We start from the raw sequence: 23,119 nt of genomic DNA, 5'->3' as shown, positions 1-23,119 counted from the left end.
ACTCATTATTATTATTATTATTATTATTATTATTATTATTATAGTTAACCTTCCTATGGTTCGACCCTGATCTTGCTAAGTTATTTATTACTTTGACACTCCTACACTTAGTAGAAGACATCAATCTTTTAGTTATGTCAGGTTGTCCTAGAAATAGAGTGCAATGTAGTATTTGGTACTGGGAAGCGACACTGTGAAAGTATTTTTAATGTTTTTCCTTTGCTTGTTGTGATTACTAATACAAATGCTTTTGAAGGAGTGAGGTTCAAAAAATCTCAAGAACTAATGTTGTTGCGGCATTGAACAATAACGTTCTAGTCTATAAATGGCTGCCACAAATAATTAAATTAATCATTTGGAAAGCTAGGTTCAAGTTTTTGGATATTTCCCATCAGAATTCTCCAATTATGTTTCACCAGTATTAAAAACAAATACTTAAGAAGACATAAAATTATAAAGTAAAAGAAATGAATGGTAGGTTAATTTCCATACCCATTCATGTTCTCATCAGCTTCAAAATTGCCTTAAGCAATAATAGTAAGGGCATACTGATGTCTTATCCCAAATGTAGGAGTGTCAAAATAATAAATAACCCAACAAGACTAGCGTTGAATCACAAGAAGGTTAATCTTTTAGCGTTGACACGACTAAAAGATTAATGTCTTCTCCCAAGTGCAGGAGTGTCGAAGTAATAAATAACTCGGTAAGACCGGGGTCGAACCACAAGGAGGTTAATTGTACAAATTATAAACAACAACAATAGTAACAACAACAACAACAACAACAACAACAACAACAACAATAATAAATCTCATCAAGCATTCATGATTATAACTTATGTTAACAACAAATCAAGTTCCTTTCATAACTCAGGTGTCGGTTATACCATACAGTATGAGCTATGAGACTGCCAAGTATTTGTTGTACCAAGTGTTATACAACATAAATCAAGATTAGTCATTTAAAAAGCAAAGTATTAAAGAGTGAACAAGATAACAAATACAAAACATGTTAGTATCAAACATGGGTTATTTATTACTTCGACACTCCTGCACTTGGGAGAAGACATCAATCTTTTCAGTTGTGTCAGTAACCTTTTCACCTTGACATAATAAACTTAGCTAGACATAATAAAAGAAAGTAAAATAACTAAACAAAATAAGAACATAAATAAGATAAAAGTTAACTAAGTAAATGAAAGGAAATGAAAGGCATAAACTTGATATTAATGAAAGCAAAGCATAAACATTACAAAAAATACAAAGAGAGAAAGGAAAAGCATGATCTTGATCTGGAAACAAAGATGCCTAAATGCATGGCAAATGCCTCCTTTTATAGGCCAAAATTGGAAACTATTGATTTGATGACTAATTGATGAGTGGGTGGCCAACTCTTGACTTGGTGACAATCCTTATCTTCTCTTGTCTGCCCAAAACGTCATTGATAACGTCAAAACTGGAGAATGAGTGGGTGACCAACTCTTGACTTGGTGGCAATCCTTATCTTCTCTTATCTGCCCAAAACGTCATTGATAACATTAAAATTGGAGCCACTTGAACAATGAAAGTTGTAGGAAATTGTCTCATATTTCTTGTGAAAACATTCAGCTCCTTTTGACTTCCAGAACTCCAGATATGGCCAAAATATTGAAGAGTGCTCGGGCTAGAGGACAGATTTGGGCTTCTTTGTTGTTGCTATAATTTGGACTTGAAAATGGCCTTTCTAGATCTCGGGCTCTATATGAAAATTGTAGGCCTATATCTTACCTTTCCATCCATATAAAGTAGACCTAAATCTAAGATCTATAGCTCCATATATGATCCAATTACCGAATACTATTCCGGTTTGGATTGCACCGACATCTCTTTTCTAACTTTGGCCATCTCTTTATCCTTTCAATTTCAGTTCTTAAATTCATCAATCAATTCTTTCATTTATGTGATAGGCCTGCATTTAAAATGAATATTTACCACAAATTAAAGTTATCTTATATTATTAGATATATTATTATAAAACATGATTTAGTTAAGGAGTTATTGATACTTCAAATGCAAAATAATGATATAAAACCTTGATAAAAATATACTTTTAAGTACTAATCACATCCCCCAACCAACTTATTACTAGTCCCTAATAATCAAAGCGTTAAAATAGAAAAACAATTTACAAATCCACAAGATCTTGTTGAGCATTTTCAGCTAAAAAGTCTAAGTACTCCATTGCTTCATCAAGATCTTTATCTTCAAAAGTTCCATTGCATATCAATTCAACCATTTGCTTATCTCTAGGTGTTAATCCTTCATAAAAATGTGTAACCAATCTCCATGTTTCAAAACCATGATAAGGGCAAGTACTAAACAAGTCTCGATTCATATCCCAACATTGGTAAAATGTTTCTCCTGGTTTTCGAGTGAAAGTGGTGATTTGTCTTTTGAAAGAGTTTGTTCTATAAGATGGAAAAAACTTTTTTAAAAACTGTTGTTGCATTTCATCCCAAGCACGAATGGATCCTGGTCTCAAATTTTGTAGCCATGTTTTAGCTTTATCTTTTAATGAAAAAGGAAAAAGCTTTAATCTGATGGTGTTCATGCTACAATTTAAATTATTATATGTGTTGCAGACCTCATCAAATTCCCTTAAATGCAAGTATGGATTTTCCAATTCTAAGACATGAAAAGAAGGTAAAAGTTGAATAATACCTCATTTAAAATTAAAATAAGATGCATCGGAAGGAAAAACTATGCATGATGGTGCACTTGTTCTTGTGGGATTCATGTGGTCTCTAAGTGTTTTAGCACGATTATTCTCATTATTCTCATTATGAAGTGATTGATTATCTTCTTCGGCCATATTTTCTAAAAATGATGAGCATACCCTACAAAGTCTACCACTTGATGTACGTGACCACACTCTCATGCACGTGTAGGAATAGAATAAAAGGAAAAGGAAAAAAAAAAAGAAGAAGAAACAAGAGAAAAGAAACAAAGTTATATACAAGAAAAGTGAAAAGAGAAAATAAAATAAATATTATAATTTATACAAAACTTACCTCCCCGGCAATGACGCCAAAAACTTGACACAACTGAAAGATTGATGTCTTCTCCCAAGTGCAGAAGTGTTGAAGTAATAAATAACCCAGCAAGACCAAGGTCGAACCACAAAGAAGTTAATTGTACAAATTATAAACGACAATAGTAACAACAACAACAACAATAATAGTAATAACAGCAATAATAATAATAATAATAATAATAATAATAAAGAAGAAGAAGAAGATGAGAACTTTGAGATGGAATATTAACGTAACAATTAAACAATGATAATAACAAATGTCAAGGTTAGAGGTTCCACTAATTGTATGTCAAACAAGTATAATATAAACTCTTATTATTCAATTGGAAACCACACACAAAGGAGGTTCCAATCAGATTATAGATTGTTAACATGATTACATTAGTCATCTTATTCGATTAATGCTAATACTTGTAAATCTCGTCAAGCATTCATGATTATAACTTATGTTAACAACAAATCAAGTTCCTTTCATAGCTCAGGTGTCGGTTATACCATACAGTATGGGCTATGAGAGTGTCAAGTATTTGTTATACCAAGTGTTATACAACATAAATCAAGATTAGTCATTTAACAAGCAAAGTATTAAAGAGTGAATAAGATAACAAATACAAAACATGTTAGTATCAAACATTAAAGTCTATATTAAGTTTACACTATACTTATTCTTCCACCATTAGTGTAGCCTTTTCGCCTTGACATAATAAACGTAGCTAGACATAATGAAAGAAAGAAAAATAGATAAACAAAATAAGAACATAAAAGTTAACTAAGTAAAGAAAAGGAAATGAAAGGCATAAACTTAATATTAATGAAAGTAAACCATAAGCAATACAGAAAATACAAAAAGAGAAAGGAAGCGCATGATCTTGATCTGGAAACCAAGATGCCTAACTGCATGGCGAATGCCTCCTTTTATAGGCCAAAATTGGGAACTATTGATTTGATGACTAATTGATGAGTGGGTGGCCAACTCTTGACTTGATGACAATCCTTATCTTCTCTTGTCTGCCCAAAACATCATTGCTAATGTCAAAATTAGAGCCATTCAAAAACATGAAAGTTGTAGAAAATTGTCTCAGCTTTCTTGTGTAAACAATTCAGCTCATTTGGACTTCTAGAACTCCAGATATAGGCTAAATACTAAACAGTGCTCGGGTTGGAAGATAGATTCGACCTTTTTTGTTGTTGCTACAATTTGGACTTGAAAATGGCCTTTGTAGATCTTGGGCTCCATGTGAAAGTTGTAGGCCTATGTCTTACCTTTCCATCCATATATAGTAGACCAAAATCTAAGATCTATAGCTTCAGATATGACCCAATTACTGAACAGTGTTCCGGTTTGGATTGCACCGACATCTCTTTTCTAAGTTTGGCCATCTCTTTATCCTTTCAATTTCAGTTCTTAAATTCATCAATCAATCCTTTCATTTATGTGATAGGCCTGCATTTAAAATGAATATTTACCACAAATTAAAGGTATCTTATATTATTAGATATATTATTATAAAACATGCTTTAGTTAAGGAGTTATTAATACTTCAAGTGCAAAATGATGATATAAAACCTTGATAAAAATGCACTTTTAAGTACTAATCACACCCCCCAACCAGCTTATTACTAGTCCCTAGTAATCAAAGCGTTAAAATAGAAAAACAATTTACAAATTCCACAAAGCAAGGTATTCATCATTTAACTTCCATTAATCTATCCAGATAAACAAACTCTCATTAAATTTATATACCTGCTCAATACTTCTTAACAAGACATTCATAAACCTTTCTTTTATGCTCAATGTATCAAACATTAAAGTTCATATTAAGTTTACACTATACTTATTCTTACACCATTAGTATAGCCTTTTCACCTTGACATAATAAACTTAGCTAGACATAATGAAAGAAAGAAAAATAAATAAACAAAATAAAAACATAAATAAGATAAAAGTTAACTAAGAAAATGAAAGGAAATGAAAGACATAAACTTGATATTAATGAAAGCAAAGCATAAGCAATACAAAAAATTCAAAGAGAAAGGAAGAGCATGATCTTGATCTGGAAACCAAGATGTCTAAATGCATGGCAAATGCCTCCTTTTATAGGCCAAAATTGGGAACTATTGATTTGATGACTAATTGATGAATGGGTGGCGAACTCTTGACTTGGTGACAATCCTTATCTTCTTTTGTCTGCCCAAAACGTCATTGCTAACATCAAAATTAGAGTCACTCAAAAACATGAAAGTTGTAGGAAATTGTCTCAGCTTTCTTTTGTAAAACATTTAGGTCATTTGGACTTCTAGAACTCCAGATATGGGCTGAATACTAAATAGTGCTCGGGCTGGAAGACAGATTCATGCTTCTTTGTTGTTGCTACAATTTGGACTTGAAAATGGCCTTTGTAGATCTTGGGCTCCATATGAAAGTTGTAGGCTTATGTCTTACCTTTCCATCCATATAAAATAGACCAAAATCTGAGATCTATAGCTCCAGATATGACCTAATTACTAAATAGTATTCCGGTTTGGATTGCACCAACATCTCTTTTCTATGTTTGGCCATCTCTTTATCCTTTCAATTTCAGTTCTTAAATTCATAACATTTACCATAAATTAAAGGTATCTTATATTATTAGATATATTATTATAAAACATGCTTTAGTTAAGGAGTTATTGATACTTCAAGTGCAAAATGATGATATAAAACCTTGATAAAAATGCACTTTTAAGTACTAATCAATAACCCAACAAGACTAGCGTTGAATCACAAAAAGGTTATTATATAATATTAACAACATTAATAATAATGGTGGTGGTGGTGGTGGTGAGTTAAAAAGGACTTTGACATATAAGATTAATATGAAGATTAAACAATGATAAAAACAGTTGTTAATGTTAGAGGTTCCACTAATGGTATTTCAAATAAGTATAATATAAACTCATTTTATTTCTCAACTAGAAACCACACACAAAGGAGGTTCCAATCGGATGGTCTGTCATTAATAGCTCATTATAAATTATTAACATGATTATATTAATTATCTTATTTAAGTAACACCAATACTTTTCAATATTGTCAGGAATTCATAATGCTAATTTATGTTAACAACACATCAAGTTCCTTTCGTAGCACAGGTGTCAATTATACTATATAGTTAGCTATGAAAGATCAAACATTTATTATATCAAGTGTTATACAACACAAATTTAGATTGATTATTTAACAAGCAAGGTATTAAGAATCAATAAGATAAAAATAATAAGACATGTTAATAGCAAGTTATTTATGATATAATCATTGAAGTCCATATTGAGTTTATAGTATACTTATCTTAACACCATTAGTGAAACCTTTTCATATTGACATAATAAACTTAACTAAACATAATGAAGAAAAGAAACATACACAAACAAGAGGAGAACATAATTATATAAGTATAGTAAAGGAAATGAAATGCATAAATAAGAGATTAATAAAAGCAAAACTTAAGCATTACAAAAATATAAAGAAAGAGAGCTAGAACATGATCTTGATCTGAAAACCAAAATGCCTAAATGTATGGCAAATGTCTTTTTTATAGGCTAAAATTCAAAACTATTGATTTGATGACTAATTGTTGAGTAGGTGGCCACATCTTGACTTGGTGACAATCTTTATCTTCTTGTCTGAATAAAACGTCATTGATAACATCAAAATTTGAACAGATAATCTTCATGAAAGTTCTAAAAAATAGTCTAAGCTTTCCAACAATATAAGAATTAGTTTATTTGGACTTCTAAAACTCGAGATATGGGCTAAACACTAAACAATGTTTCGGCTATAGGACAGATTCCGACTTCTCTATTGTTGCTACCATTTGAACTCAAAAATGACACTTTTAAATCTTAGACTTTTCATAAATATTTTAGTCTTATGTCTTAGCTTTCCATATATATAAACTAAACCTAAATTCAAGTTTTACAACTCTAGTTATAATCCAATAACCGAATGGTGTTTCAATTTGGACTAAACTAGCATCTCTTTTTTAAGCTTAGCCTTCTTTTTGTCTTCTCAATTTCAGTAGTTAAACTCATCAATCAATCCTTTGATTTATGTGATAGGCGTGCATTTAAGATGAACATTTACCACAAATTAAAGGTATCTTATATTATTAGACATGTTATTATAAAACATGTTGTAATTAAGGAGTTATTAATACTTCAAGTGCAAAATAATGATATAAAACTTTGATAAAAATATACTTTTAAGTACTAATTATACACTATAAAAAATCTATCAAATTATATCTTGAATCTTCAAGGTGCTCTATTTTAAGAGTTGATATAAAAGGACCTGAAGTAGTGTGCTTATTTCTTGCAAGACAAACACTTAATGTTTTAGCCAATAGAGCCATAATAATCTCATAATATGAACTCATCCCATTTACATAATCTTTAATGGTATGAACAACACCTTATTTAGTCCCTTGAATAATATAATCAAATACTAATGGCTTTTTCCCTCCATCATAACCTCTATATTAGTTGATAGATTATCAAATTTTATATATTTTATTTTTCTTTAAGTTCATGTTTAAAAATTTCAAATATATGGTGATAATCCAACATATTTAGGCTGGATAAAATTCTAGGTCTAAATCACATTGACATGGTTTCAAACTCAATATCAATGGGTTTAGCTTTGTGTTGAGTCTATGTATATATAAATTTAGTGATTTGTTAGATTCAATATCTCTGAATTTAGTTACATGTTAAGCTCAAGTGTAGGTAAGTTTGATGAGCTACCAGACCCAACATTCTTGGGTTCAGCCACAAGCTAAGCTCAAATATATATGAGTTTAGTAAATTCTTAAACTCAATATCCTTTGGTTTAATTATATGCTGAATCCAAATACATATAGGTTCAGCAAGGTGCAAGACCTAATATTCTTGAGTTTAACTACATGTTGAGCCCAAGTACATATGAGAATGATGAGGTACCAAACCCCATATTTTTTAGATTAACAATACATCGAGCCTAAATAGACATGGGTCTGACAAGATGTTAGACCCAATATTCTTTGGTTCAGCCACATGTTGAGCTTAAGTACATGTGGGTTTGGCAAGCTGTCAGACCTATCAACTTTAAGGTTGGCATTATTTCAAGTCCAATTAGGTATGAAATCAATAACCAATATAGGCTTCATATCATGTCATAATATCTGATTTGTTTATTCTTATAACTTTTAAAATGAAATGCTAAAAGTTCAGAATAATCATCTCCATAAATCCTTAGGTGTATAAAAGTCTTCTAAAACCTATCATATTTCCATCAATATTAATATAGTGTATAGATATATATCCTTTATTGATATTATGTAAGGTATATTTATGTCTCATTAATGTTATCATGAGAAAATAACACTCAAACCCCTCAATTTAAGCAACATTACGAGGTTCAGGGGCTATATATATCTCCAGAACCACCTAGGTAAAAAGTTCATAATTTTTATTTTCTAAGTATTAGTATTTCTATTCTCAAAATACTTATCATACAAAAACAAGAACTAACACTCTTGTTCTTATAATTTAAAGCTCAATTTCTTATTTATTGCAATCTCTTCCTAAAAGTCATCGATTTCATTATTGGAGGGTTACTAAACCCCATAAAAAAAAAAAACTATTTTGCACATGTTAAGTCTTTTACTATAAACCATCAACTAGAAAATGGAATATTGATGTAAACGTGTGATTATCTATGGTCCAAAAACTTAAATACTTATTCCTGAGCATATTGGGTTTCAAAATATTATTAATTAGCATCGCTTATGGAAACTGATCAAAAAGCCATCAACTATTTTTCCTGAACTGGTTATTGACATCCCTAATCATTATGAATGGCAAACAATCAAGGTACCCTTGGATGTGATGTGTTCTTGAACTTTTTTGCAATTGTTAATTTCAACAACTTATCAATCACTTGTGAACCCTTACTCAAGTTGTGTTGGTATCCAAAGGGCACTATTAGGCCTTGCCACCCCAGCAAGTCTTAGCATATGATATAACTCTCTTAGTTTGAACTTCTCAGCCACAAGTTGTCCACTTTTCTAGGAGACAATTGTATTATCTAGAGGAGACTGGTAAAAAAACTTAGAGAGCTTTACACATCAATGATCTTATAGTCCCTCTAGATATCGTTATCATCGATGTGAAGCTCTCCAGCTCTTTAGAGCCTATTAAACAATGGTTGGGGAAAAGTTTGGTTGGTAGATACATTCAAGATGAGATTTATAGCCTTCATAAGATAAAGGGATCATATTTATCTAGACAAGTATTGCACACCTTCATCCCTAAGGAGTACATCTCTATAAAGATGACTTTTAATAATTATGATGGTTTGACAAATCTACAAAAACATGTCTAAAACATGTATAGAAATATTAAGTTGGTCATCTAATAAGGTGATGTTATATGAAAGATCTTATCTATAACTTTGGTCAGCACAAACATTGCATAACAATTTGGATTCGAGCTTTATCATAGGTTTTAATGACCTTTATGTTAAAATCATGTTACGGTTTAACACTGTTATACCTATTATAACCTGATTTTGGGTTATTCCAAAAAATTCACTTTGTTAAAAAATAAAATAAAAGTTGGCAACGTGAATAAAGAAGATAGGGGAGGATTTTTAAAAATACATAAAAATCAAGCTATAAATTTGAAAGAATTTTGAGGTTTAATTATACCTTATTATGCCAAAAAATAGAGAAAAAAAAATACAAATATAAGGTTAGATTAAATAATTATTGGATGAATTTGTATAAAAATTAAGTCCAATAACATAATTAAATTTTTAATTGGCTATTTTGATTTAATCATGGGTCAAATTGAGTTTTAATTATGTTTAAGAATTAATTTGGGTTCATTTGAAGGATTTAATTAAGTGCACGAACCTAATTATACTTTAAATGGGTCAAATTAATTTTATTAAGGGTTTAATTGGTGAAAGATTAAGTTTGGGAGCTCAATTTGGGTTTAATTGAATGATTGAAATTTTAAGACATTCAATTTAATTTTTAACAAGTTCATTGATTGAAATCAAGGGTAAAATCGCAAGAAAATAAAAGTTTTGAGGTTAATTAGGGGTTAAACTAAAAAATTTCATAGTCAATGACCATTTTACAAAAGAAGTTGAACTATAGCAACTTAATTGACAAAAATTAAGGGTAAAATTAAAGAAAATTGAAAGTTTAATAGTCAATTAGGGGTTAAATTGTATAAATCCGAGACCAATGATCATATTAAAAAACACACGTATATCCAGGGTTCAAATTGAAGTTCGATAGGGTCTAAGTTGCACTAAATCAAATATTTAGGGTCAATTAGAGGTGTAATTAATCAAATATGAAAGTTGAAAAACTAAATTGAAGTTTGAAAAAAATCCTTAATTCAAAACACCAAAATGAAATCATTTTGTAAAAAAAAAAAAAGACCACACAACGCGTCGTATGGTCATTATTCATGATCTTTACAGATTTTTGCTTGAAAAGCTGTCTGGATGGCTATTTTTTATGTGCATTTAATATCTCATATATTCACCAAATTTGACAATACCTGAACCAAAATGATCACCACATATCCCTTTATCCCTGGGCACAGCTCGTTTAGACTGAAAGACATCATAGCGGCCCTAGCGTCGGCATAAAATGGCCACCTTAAATGACCTTGAACTATCAGATTTAATAGTTCATGATGCCTACTTTGAACTAATGGTTGAAATTCTCCTAGCCGAATCAAGGGTTGTAATTTTTTCCATGTGTAGACAAGATTACCCTCTTTCATCTCCTATAAATATGAGTGGATTTCATGGCCTAATCATGAAGAAAATTGAATTCAAAGTTGGCAAAAAACCAACCCCTACCCTCGGTTTCTGCCATTTCTCTCTCCCCCCCCCCCTTTCATTTGTCATTCCAGCCACTAATAACTTGTCCACCAACAACTTCAACACATGTCGTCAATGTGACCGCCAACTGGCCTCTACCACGTCTAGAACAACTGTCGTTTATTTCTCTCTCTCACTTCTCTAAAATCCTTCTTCTTTCCCCCGTGATCAACTCTAGTCATTATTCTTTATAGCGATGCTGCCCGAATCATCAGCTCAACCTCTTGATTACGACCGTGACCACTACCTCTAGTAGCCTTCTTTTCTGTCTATCTCCATCTTCTGCAACCATTTTGGTTGCAAGAGAATGTTAACTATTGTTTAATTTCTGCAAATAATTAACATTTTGGGTAGGATGGAGTCGTTCTAGCCTAGCCTAAATGTTTAGTTTGGGTTTGATCCTTCCCTAAAAAAATAAAAAATTATATTAGTCCAAGATTGGCCCAGCTATTATTGAGCAAAGATTAGCCCACCTTTTCTTGGGCTGTGTCTAGCCATCCCATATATATTTAATGTATATTTAATTATAATATATTCAAAAATTCAAAAATCCTTTTAATTTTTTTTATTTTCTCCAATGTTTTTCTACCAATTTTGTTTAATATTGAGTTGTATTTTTATACTATAAGATACAAATTTAGTATTAAAATACTCAGTTTCATCCGAAATATTTCTAAAAAAAATTCAAAAAATATCAAAACTTTTAAATTAATTTTCTTTTTCAAAAGACAAAAAAATATATTTTGTTTTCATGCATACGATCAAATCCTAAAATATTTTTTAACATATTTTTTAAAAAAATTGTAACTTTCTCATGTTTTAAAAAGCAAAAACAAAATGCATATTATAACCAGTTTATGATTATCCATTAAGATTTGACCAAAATATCAAAAAACCCTTTTCAATCTTTTTAGGGTTTAGATGTAAACTTTAATATCTATGGGGTGTAAAACTATATAATAGAGTACACCCTTAGATATTAAAAATATAAATTATAAAATAACTACAATGCTAAAATTTAGACTTTAGAATGATTAGGATTAAACCCGATAAGGTAAAAACTCTTACATGAAGGAAGATCTATCTTAGACCTTAGAAAAGAGTAATAAATAAAAACTCGATCTAGAAAAATAATCAAACAACAATGCAATTTATCTTAGATAAGGTACGCTAGGGGTCATGCATCTTTACCTTACATTACTAGTTCCTTACCCAGACTCATGCAGCCCATAAATTCCTACTGATTATAATACTAGGTGGCGATTTCTGAACCTTAATCATAATTTTATGATTAGAGCTAAAACCTTTCTCTTCCCAACAACAACCACACATATTTTTAGGAGGCACAATAAAAAGCCCATCATCGTCGATGGTGTCACGGAGCACCTCATAACAATACCCATAAAAAAAGCTTCAAATAACTCTTTGGTGTTACTCAATTAGAAAATGAATCAACTAGGATATATTTAAAGAGGTTAAATAAAAAAATATTCAAGGGGAAGAAATTAGTTAATCTAGTAGCCTTAGAGGCTTTGATAGGTGGAGAGAATAACATTCTTTATAGAAGAACTTGTATGCTTTGCTAGATAGAAGCTTGTTGAAGGTAAAATAAGCCACAAAGAATCACATATGGGTAGAAGAAGTTAGTATGTTGAGGTATGGGCTTCCTCGTTTCTACCAAAAGGTTAAAATGAGAAACCTTTCAAATGGGATCGTTCTCTTACCAAAGATAATAATTTCAAGAAATGTCAAAAAAAGCCAATGAGGGAGTGCATGCAATACCTCGAAAGGAGATATATATAACTCCCCTAAATATCATCCTTATAAAAGTCTTTACAACCATCAAGAGAAAAGAATTTGTTCAATACTCATCTCTTATAGTGTTGCCTTCACACACATATACACCCCTACGAGAAGTTTTGTTTATTCCATAAGGACTAAGGGCATGATATAGAAGATTGCTTCACTTTGAATAAATAGATTGAAAGATTGATAGTCAAGGGTTATCTGAAGCAATTTGTTAAAGAGCATGCCTACCTAGAATGAGACAGAGAAAAGCTTATCCAACCTACCCAAGCCTTGCCTATAATTTAAATTTAATAACTTTTCAAATATTTATGTATTCAAGACACAAGTACATTTACGGTTGGTGAGGTGCCAAACCCAATATTTTTAAAATCAACTACATACTAACCCCATATAGATGTAGGTATGAAAAAAATATCAGACCTAACATTATTAGTCTCATTCATGTGCTAAGCCCAAACACATGTGAGTTTGGGGAGTTACCATACCTAATATTACAAAGTTCAGCCATATGTTGAGATCAAACACATGTGGATCTAATAAGGTTCCAAACCCAACATCCTTGGGATCAACCACGTGCTAAATCTAAATACATATGGGTTTGACAAGTTATCAGACCTAACATCATTGGGTTCAGTCACGTGTTGAGCCTAAATACATGTAGGTATGATGGTTGTTAAACCCATCATTTTTAGGTTTAACGACGTGCTGAACCTAGATATATATGGGTCTAACTAGCTAAGTGTTGAGCCTAAATACTTATAGTTTTAATAAGCTGACATACCCATCACCCTTAAGGTTAGCATCATTCTAAGTCCAAGTGGGTTTTAATTGACAATCATTATAGGCCTCATGTTAGGTCACGATTTCTTATTTTTTTATTCTTAAAACTTTTAACATGAAATAATCATCATCTTATACCATTAGGTATATAAAAATTTTCTAAGTACCTATTATATTTTTATCAACATTAATATTATGTAAGTGAAATTTATCTCTCATTAATGTTATCAAGAGAAAAAGGACACTCATCAAGGTCTATATATACCTCATAAACTATTGAGGTAAAGGGTTTACAATTTTTATTATCACAAAATTTATTATTAAAAAAAATAAGAACAAACACTATTGTTCTTAAAATTTAAAACTTATTTTTTTATTTATTGCAATTCCTTCTTAAAATCCACTAACTTTCTCATTAAAAGATTTTTAAAACCCACAAAAAATAATTGTTTTACAAGTGTTAGGTCTTTCATGACTAATTATTAATTTTGTGAACCATGAAGAAGGGAAACGCTCAAAAACTTTATTGCTGAACATAAGTACATAGCAATATTTTTTTGCTAAGGTATAAGGGAAGTACCGCAATGTGGACAATACAGGCAATAAATTTGGAGTTCTGATGGCTGATGTGTTTCTAAAAGATATGAAAGCTTTGTCCGGAATGTATTTGAGATTGCCTTGAGTTATGTCCTCGGATGCACCAAAATCTAAAAGAAATCCTGCGTTATAAGGTCGTCATGAACCAAAGCAATAATCATACATAAAATGTTCAACTGTATCATGTATATACAGCAAAGAAAAAACAAATTGAAGACAGAATAGAAAGACATGAAAAAGCTGTTCATAATGTTGTTAGCTGTATCCTCTAGGGGCTGGAAGTGAATGAACGGAGAGAGGGATGCTAACAAGGCATGGGAGGAAGATGGAGACGGACATTGTGGGGTTGGGGAAAGGGAACCAGAAAGAAAGGAAAATAGGGAGGTTTCGTTTAATTTTCCCCAGGGCATGGCGTGTTTCCAATTCCAAATGGAACAAGGCTGTGCTTGAAGATAGAAATGGAAAAATGAGATTGAATGGACGCGCTTGACCAGGTAACTCAGCTCCTCGATGCGGCCCTTCTGCAGCCGGCACAACTTGAACTTAGTTATTATTTTATATATGACACAACCATACCAACCAAGCGCCTGTAGCTCAGTGGATAGAGCGTCTGTTTCCTAAGCAGAAAGTCGTAGGTTCGACCCCTACCTGGCGCGGTTCTCCTTTTTAGACTCCCACAAGTGTTTGGGCCAGCTCCGAATAGGCCCAGTTCTATTCATACCCCCAGAAAATCCGCGACCACAAGTTTCTTTTCTTTCTGATCCAGCCGCCATCTGCACCTAGCTCTCTCGTGTAGCAAACAACAATGAAGGCTTTTGACATCAATGGCAGCAACACCCTTTCTCTCTCTCTATTCACTGATGTCACCAACTCCAAGTAATTTCATCTTATTTGTTGTTTTTTTTTTTTAATTTGTTGTTTTCACTTGTTTTACAAAAATAGAATGTATTGTTCTTTTCACTTGTTATTTTTATACTTTGCTTTCTTTGATGAAGTTGCAAATAGTGATGGGGGATGGAATTAGGGAAGTAGTTGGGTTTGGTTGAAATTAGGATTTGGTGTTTGAAGGTTTGTGCTCTTGGGATGTTAAGGAAGAAGTCATTTCTTTGGTAGAAACATGGAGTAAAGACTCAATTTTTATGCCAATTAAGGCATATGGTTCCAAAAAATACAGAGAAAAATTAGCTTGCGTTTAGTTGGTTTCTTTGTTTTTTGGTATTAGCAGAGGAAATATAGGGAAAATGGGATCTTGTGAAGCATCAATTCTTGGTTCTTGTTGCTTATTAATTTTCATAGCAGGCTTTATATTTAGACAGATATATTAATCAGGTGTTTATGTAAAAGCTGGTATTTCTGTGGGTCATTTAATTCTGTTGGTTATGGTCTCTAGACAATGAGAATTTCCCGTCTAGTGCTATTCAGATATTACAGATTGATATTAGTTTAGTTTAAGTACTAGCTTAACATGTTAAACGATGGGAGATGCGGGAATGTTGATAATTACGTAGCTAGAAGCTAACTGAATCTGATTCTTTAAATTGGACTGTTAGTGAAATATGGTAAGTATTAAGCTGGACCAGTTATTACATATAAATCACAGTTTATCAGCTGAGACTTGGATACGAAATTTGAATCCTTTATTGGGTCTTGACTCCCGAGAACCGAACACTGCAACTTTGAGTGTGCATGTAGTGTTCTGTCACCAAGATTTCTCATCTTTAGTGACTTTCACCAATTAATATAAATACCACTGTCCTGTCAGATGTATCCAATCTAATTTTCCCATCAGATGAGGTTACAAAATGCCCATCAGTGATTACCATCCAATACCTTTTTATAATGGCAATGAACAAGACTCTATAAGCCCTGTATTCGACTTCTTTCTTGTGATTAGATATTTGCATCGCAATCATTTTACGGCAACTTGCAACAGAAGTTTCATGAAGTCCTCTATATTGCCAACCATTGGTTATGCTTTGAGATGAAATGCCAAAGCAGCTCTTTGACCTTGTTTGTTCTGTGGAAAAAAAAATGTTTCAGTGGATTGCTCAAAAGCATTACTTTGAGCAAATGCATGAAATAGAACTGAGATTTAGCATAATAATAAGGATAAATTTTCTGCACTAAATTGAAGAAATGGCTATCCTATCAGAGTATCAGGCATCATAATAGAAAATTCTTAATTTTAGATTTGGAGCATTTTATTGAATCAGTTGTGATCTACTTGCTTCTGAGAAATATCAAGCTTTTATGTGCCTTTAGGCTCCTAATACTTGTTATCTTGCAGGGAACTTCTAGATTCTATGCAAGCTGGAAACCTAGAACCAGAAGTTGCATTTCTCAATGCATCACTTGTATGCTTCCTTACAGAAAAACCAAAACCATTTGAGTCTCTTGTTCCCTTTCTGTATCTCCTTTTTTGTAGTTCAGCCTTCCTGGTGCGCTTTGGTCTGGTTTATTTTAATGTTGCCTACATTAATTTCTGTGACAGATACCAGATGTTTTTCCTCTTCTGGCAGCAGCACATAAGACTCTTATAGCCAAGTCCCGGGATTCATTGACCACACGTACTCTTCATTCTGAGCTAGTTTATAATTACTCAGGATCTAAGCATGTAATGAACCCCTTTCACTGCTTGTTGACTTCTCAAGTTTCTTTTGTTTTGAACTTAACCTTTATTCTTTTTTATCCCTAGATTACAGAATCCTTGAAAAGATGTGGAATTTCTGATAGCACCACATACATCCTCGCAGCTCGTTTCAATGCTTCTCCAGATGAGGTGAGGATTAATAATATATAAATGTTGCGGTCTCAGCCTATATATTTTCATTGCTAACTCAAAGGACATCAACCGATATGTTGTGCTCATCTAATGTTACTCTATTGTAGATGAAAGCTGTTGAGAAACTTATCAATGGAAAAGAAATCGAATTAGAGGAGCTGGAGGGGAGAGCAAACCAAGCGCAAATACAGAAGGTTAGTTGGGGGTGATCATATTTGGCAATATAACACTAGTTATGTGGTTAGCTCTGTCCTGATACTGCTTCTAACTTTGTTTGATATTTTCGTCAGCACTACAAAATTCCGGGCCTGGAAGCAGGGATATCCTCTCTTGCAGATGCTATTACCTGCCGGATAGCAGCACGCGATGCCTTATAAGAAATACAGGCTACCATGTATTTTATATGTAGTTGTAGATTTCCCATAAGCTTTTTAGCTGTGTGGCTGCTTTGAATTTATAGTTGAAATTTTTGAGGGAATTGGTGCGCAGGTGGGCAGCAGCATCTTTAAGTTCCTGATTTGGAACCTAGGCATTTCAAAATTTTCAGTCATGGACTCTTTTTTAAAGTGTAAAAGATTCAATCTTGCATAAGACTTCGGTTCAAATTAATAGAGGTCTAAGGATCAAAGATCGGCCTGTCTTGAATTTAAAAGTTATGTATTTGTCGAAAATAGAAAGAATATAGAAAAATCATCCAGGAGTGAGGTGGCTTTTTTGAACTATTGAATTTGAATTTTGTTTTTGGTTTATCTTCTCATCTCAAGAATTAAAAAGAAAGAAAAGTATGTTTGGAAGTATAGTTGTATTTGTTTTTTACTTAAAAAAATATATCAATAATATTTTATAAAAATTATTTTTGAAATTAGTATATTAAAATAATTTAAAAATATTAAAAATATATTAATTTAAAAATATATTTTTTAAACATAATGTAAACACCCTAGGAGTGCTAGGGATGAAAATATCAATTACTGATAGAATATTTCTTTAACGGCATTTAAAGTTCCTCTTACAACACAATCCAAACACGGGGACAACACGTGGCAGCGGATACTCGCTCCATTCGAAGTAAAATGTGGATGTTTAGTTCCACGCTATAGTGTAACTGGCGATAGCCGGTGGTCTTACACATGGAATTTTTGTTTGAATCAGCGTGTTAATTTAAACATTTTGTAAAAATAATATTTTTTATTTTTTTATCAAACTTTTAAAGTGTAATATTAATTAAATATTCTTATTTTTAAAAACATAATAAAATAGATGTGGTTTTTCAAATAAATAATAATTAAACATGTAATATGAATCAGTAAATAAATAATAAGCAATAGCCGTCTTTATTTGTCTTTTCCTTTCTTTGCTCTGGTATTTTCTTAGCGTGATTCTTCATCTTATTTTCTTTCCTGAGGACCCATCAAACTTTATTAAAGAAGAAGATAAAAAACCATGGTGTTATCAAACCTGAAGCCTCTCTTAGCCCCTCCTCCAACCATGGTCTTGCCTAGCCTCATGGGACTTCACCACCGACCAGTGGCGGAGGCAGGGGGGGCTGGTAGGGGCCCCGGCCCCTACAGGAAATTTTTTTCCCAGCCCCCTTCCTTATAAATATTGTAAAAATAATTAAAATTTTAACTTAATCTCCTTAATTTTTAATTTGGCCCCTTAGTTTTATTTCCTTGCTCCGCCCCTGCCACCGACCCTTGTGCCTTCCCTCGTGGGACTCACTTTTCCTAGCCTCCTCATGGCCTTGCCTCGTGACTTATCTGGCACCTGAGCTTGAAACATCTGTAAGAATGACCGGGAAATGACTCACTATCTCCCAAACAAAGAGAAAGTTGGCGTTTTCTGTCATTTTATATAATAACTTACCTAAAGCAAGTTCACGGTTTAATTGATGTTCCCGTTTTCTCAGCGACAGCATAAGTTAGTTTATATGTATTTTTCAATTAAATTTTTAAAATTTTAAAATTAATGAACAGATAGGCTTTTGTAATTTTAAAATTTACAACAACTAAACTAATTATTTTTAAAAAATAAATTTAAAATATGATCAATTAAATTACATCCTCTTGAAATTTAGAATTTGAAGCATCTTTTACAGAAAAAAAATTCAATATCCACTGGTTTTTTGATTTTATATATTCCGTTGGACGAGTTCTATACACCGAATCAATCCTTTTATTTTTAATTAAGAGCAATTTTAGATCTTCTATTTAGTGAAGTTATAACACATGAAATTTATTTAGTATTGAAATTTGATGTCATGAATGTTGTTCCCACTGCATACGATGCCTTGGTCTTTGTTAGAAAATTGCCCAAACATGGAAAAGATTATGAAATTTTGATGTGGGAGGTCAATAAAGATCTTCTATACAAGCCCACAGCTGCCTCCAGCAGATCAGCGTAACAAACTCCCGCAACACTGAAAATTCCATATCCATTTTCTCCTCCCAATTATTCCAATCTCTTGTTCCATATTCACAGATCCCAAGAATTTAAGAACCGCAAGAAATGGGTACCTCTCGCAGCCGTGAAGGCCAAGACTTATCATCAGACACAGATTCAAAATACCAATCTGAAGAAGAAGAACCCATTTACGAGGAAACCCCACAAGCCACTTCCTCGTCAAAGAAAACCCTGAATGAAATCGATTCCAAGCTCAAATCCCTCAAACTCAAATACCCTCCAAATTCCCAAACTACCATCAACCCCGTCAAGCTCTACCTTCATATCGGTGGCATCACGCCAAATGCTAAATGGGTCCTCTCTGAAAAACTCACTTCTTATAAATTCATCAAAAACAACGGCCCTGATGATTCCGATTCTGATCATGATGAAAGTCGAGGAGATGGTGATTCTTTTTGGGTTCTGAAAGTGGGGTCTAGAGTGAAAGCTAGGGTTTCTCCAGAAATGCAATTAAAAATGTTTGGTGACCAAAGGAGAGTCGATTTTGTAAAGAATGGTGTGTGGGCTTTGAAGTTTTTTAGTGATGAAGAGTATAGAAAGTTTGTTAGTTTATTTCAAGATTGTTTGTTTGAAAATGTTCATAGGCTTAGTGCCACTGAAGAAAATAAGTTGAAAATTTATTCGAAGGACTTTATCGGGTGGTTTAAGCCTGAAATAGCTGACGATTCGATGTGGGATGCGGTGGATGAGGAGGATGGTAAGAGTGGTGAGCTGCTAGTGCGTGATGATCAGGATTTATTGGAGGAGTTTGAGGAAGCCGCGAATGGGGATGTGCAAAGTTTGAGTTTAGGTGCTTTAGATAATAGTTTTTTGGTTAATGATTTGGGGGTTCAAGTTTTCAGGAATTATAGTAAAGGGATTCATGGGAAGGGTATTTGTGTGAAGTTTGATAGTAATAGGAGTGGAGGGTCTAGTTTGGAGCAGTCTACGCCAAAGAAGGCAATGTTAATGAAGGCAGAGACAAATATGATGTTAACGAGTCCACTAAAGGAAGGGAAACCACATTCTACTGGGATTAAACAGCTTGATATTGACACGGGGAAGATCGTGACTGAGTGGAAGTTTGAGAAAGATGGGACTGACATAACCATGAGAGATATAACAAATGATACTAAAGGGTCGCAATTGGATCCGTCTGAGAGTACGTTTTTGGGGTTGGATGATAATAGGTTGTGTCAATGGGACATGAGGGATAAGAGAGGGATAGTGCAGGATATTGTTAAGGGTGGCGATTCACCTGTTTTGAATTGGACTCAGGGGCACCAGTTTTCTAGAGGGACTAATTTTCAGTGCTTTGCTAGTGCGGGTGATGGGTCGATAGTTGTCGGATCGCGTGATGGGAAGATTAGGTTGTATTCCAGGACATCAATGAGGCAGGCAAAGACAGCTTTTCCAGGGCTTGGTTCGCCAATCACTCATGTGGATGTTACATATGATGGGAAATGGGTGTTGGGGACAACTGACACATATTTAATCCTCATTTGCACTCTGTTTACAGGTAAGGATGGAAAGACTAAGACTGGTTTTAGTGGTCGAATGGGAAATAAGATACCAGCTCCAAGATTGTTGAAGCTAACTCCTTTGGATTCTCATATGGCTGGTGCGAGTAAGAAATTTCATGGTGGCCATTTCTCATGGGTAAGAACACATAATTGTACATGATTTTGCTGTATGTTTTAGTTATTGCGTATATATGCCTTTTTTGTTGATTGTTATGCTCTAGTTACTGTTAATCTACAATTGTTCACTGTTGTTAATTAATATGCAGCAATCGTGTTCAATTTGATAACTCTCTGATCATTATTTAAATTCCTGTGGAATGCATTTATTGCGCCGTAAATAAGACCCTCACCACAGTCATGCTTCGTGCACTCTGTTTTCTAGCTGAAATCTCTAAAACAGCAAGAACCACCCATAAGACCATCTTAAATTTACGTGCTCTTCAAGGTTAAAGTTATTTAAATTTATTTTTAACATCAACACATTAAAACCATCCAAAAACACTAAAAAAAGATTAATTTGAAGCCAAGAAAAATTCAAATTTTAATGAAAAACAGATTAAAACTAGACTCGAAACACCCTTTTAGTTTTAGTCATCTTGGAGGCTATGCAGTCACCCATTGTGATGCATGGGTTAAAGTCACATTGGTATTGTCAACACTCCCAGTAGAGTTAACACTTCAACCTCTATGGGAATATTATCAATTTCTTTCTGAGAAGAGATCCACACAAACTTGCTTATGCAATCAAGTGTCCTAGGCAGTTTCATCATATCTTAGCAATATTATTGACAAGGTTTTCATAAGTGGCCATGTTAATTATCATGCAGGAAACCATGATATTCATGATGCAGTGATGAGGTTAAAGTGCTCTGCTTTCTTGTAAACGTGTTTTCTTTAAGTAATTGGATCAAGATGAGGTTGATTGCATAATTAATTCATGAAATGTAAAACTTGTTTACCATGTGAACTCTTTGTAAATTCATATGAATGTGATTATCTTAATGTTATCGGTGCACTCAAGTGGAGAAACGTGTCTACATCCTAACATGAATCTGTAAGTGTTAACCATTGATAGTCTTGAGTTGGGTTCTTGCAATTCTTTTATGCCTGATATGAATTTAGTCGTTAGGTTTTTGTGTTTTTCCCATGTTTGATGTTATCTTTCAGGTCACTGAGAATGGTAAACAAGAGCGTCACCTTGTCGCAACAGTGGGCAAGTTCAGCGTGATATGGGACTTCCAGCGTGTGAAGAACAGTGCTCATGACTGCTACTGGAATCAGCAAGGTCTCAAGAGCTGTTATTGTTATAAGACTCTGCTGAAGGACGAGTCTATTGTAGAAAGCCGTTTCATGCATGACAAGTTTGCTGTTAGTGACTCTCCGGAAGCTCCACTTGTGGTGGCAACCCCAATGAAGGTCAGCTCTATCAGCCTTTCTGGCAAACGATCACGCGGCTGAAAATGAATCATCTTTGTCGATTTGTCTGTTCTTTTCCTCTTGTGCAGCTCAGTTCTGCTATTTTCAGTTCAGTTTGTTTCATTTTCCCCATCTTCTATCTGAGTGTGGCTTCTGCTTGTATCTAGTGTGAATCTTTACCTTTCTCTCTCGTTAGTTTTGTGTATAGTTTATTTCTTTAAGTGAATGAAAGCATGGCAGCGGATTTCTTGCAAATTGTGATATTAATACAATCCTTTGAATCTTGTTTATAAATTACGACTTCTTTATTTTTTTTCAAGAATTGTGTTGATGGAAGTAGCGTAATTCTTAACCATTTTGTTCTCTTCATTTTAGTAGATTAAGCTATTTAGATTAATATAACTAACGAAAGTGTTATTTTTCAAAAAAATAAATCAAGTTTTTTGTTACTATTATTATTATTGTCAGCGCTATTTTTTTTTAAAAAAAAAAAAACTCCAGGCTGTGAATTGAAGAGGCGTGACAGCGTAAAAGTCTCCAACTGGGGTAGCCTGTGTGCCTGTCTCGTCTCCTAAACATGGCATGGATTTTGACGTCGATTTGTGATCGATTCCTTTCTTATCATGGAAACGGGTAATATTACATGGTTTTTTTTATCTATTTTCTTTATCGAATCATGAGTTTTACGAATAAAGCCAATCTAATATGCACGCTTGCAAGTGACCTGCGACTAAAGAGAGTTCAAAAACTCAAGGTGTTCAGACAAGATGTCTGGAC

At 33.1% G+C, this 23,119-nt stretch overlaps 2 protein-coding genes, 1 non-coding gene and 1 pseudogene across 3 annotated transcripts; 3 read left to right on the top strand and 1 right to left on the bottom strand.

Moving 5' to 3' along the window:
• The window catches only part of LOC105118187 (laccase-11-like), a 26,912-nt pseudogene extending 11,960 nt beyond the window's left edge, over positions 1-14,952 (bottom strand).
• TRNAR-CCU (transfer RNA arginine (anticodon CCU)) lies at positions 14,763-14,835 on the top strand. The gene has a single exon. It is a non-coding gene; the product is annotated as a tRNA-Arg (tRNA).
• On the top strand, positions 14,920-17,552 carry LOC105118186 (EKC/KEOPS complex subunit Tprkb-like). Its single transcript, XM_011016078.1, has 6 exons — positions 14,920-15,055; positions 16,467-16,533; positions 16,671-16,793; positions 16,875-16,958; positions 17,069-17,155; positions 17,252-17,552. Exons 1-6 carry the CDS (start codon positions 14,985-14,987, stop codon positions 17,336-17,338), a joined length of 519 nt encoding a protein of 172 aa, XP_011014380.1. The 5' UTR covers positions 14,920-14,984; the 3' UTR covers positions 17,339-17,552.
• Positions 17,553-19,176: 1,624 nt separating this feature from the next.
• On the top strand, positions 19,177-22,650 carry LOC105118185 (protein CYPRO4-like). The gene is made up of 2 exons (XM_011016077.1): positions 19,177-21,062; positions 22,094-22,650. Exons 1-2 carry the CDS (start codon positions 19,470-19,472, stop codon positions 22,382-22,384), a joined length of 1,884 nt encoding a protein of 627 aa, XP_011014379.1. The 5' UTR covers positions 19,177-19,469; the 3' UTR covers positions 22,385-22,650.
• Positions 22,651-23,119: the final 469 nt, after the last annotated feature.

Source organism: Populus euphratica, unplaced genomic scaffold, assembly GCF_000495115.2.
Source record: "Populus euphratica unplaced genomic scaffold, PopEup_1.0 scaffold1783.1, whole genome shotgun sequence".
Taxonomy (NCBI): Eukaryota; Viridiplantae; Streptophyta; class Magnoliopsida; order Malpighiales; family Salicaceae; genus Populus; species Populus euphratica.
The sequence above is the reverse complement of the archived record's forward strand: the minus strand, read 5'-3'. Positions and strand labels throughout refer to the sequence as shown.

What these genes read in the sequence shown, in the direction of transcription:
- LOC105118185 (XM_011016077.1), top strand. Translation starts at nt 19,470, where the DNA reads ATGGGTACCTCTCGCAGCCGTGAAGGCCAAGACTTATCATCAGACACA. An exon ending in ATGGTGGCCATTTCTCATGG is followed by an intron (nt 21,063 to 22,093) that starts GTAAGAACACAT and finishes GTTATCTTTCAG; the next exon opens with GTCACTGAGAATGGTAAACA.
- LOC105118186 (XM_011016078.1), top strand. Translation starts at nt 14,985, where the DNA reads ATGAAGGCTTTTGACATCAATGGCAGCAACACCCTTTCTCTCTCTCTA. An exon ending in ATTACTCAGGATCTAAGCAT is followed by an intron (nt 16,794 to 16,874) that starts GTAATGAACCCC and finishes TTTTATCCCTAG; the next exon opens with ATTACAGAATCCTTGAAAAG. An exon ending in TCAATGCTTCTCCAGATGAG is followed by an intron (nt 16,959 to 17,068) that starts GTGAGGATTAAT and finishes ACTCTATTGTAG; the next exon opens with ATGAAAGCTGTTGAGAAACT.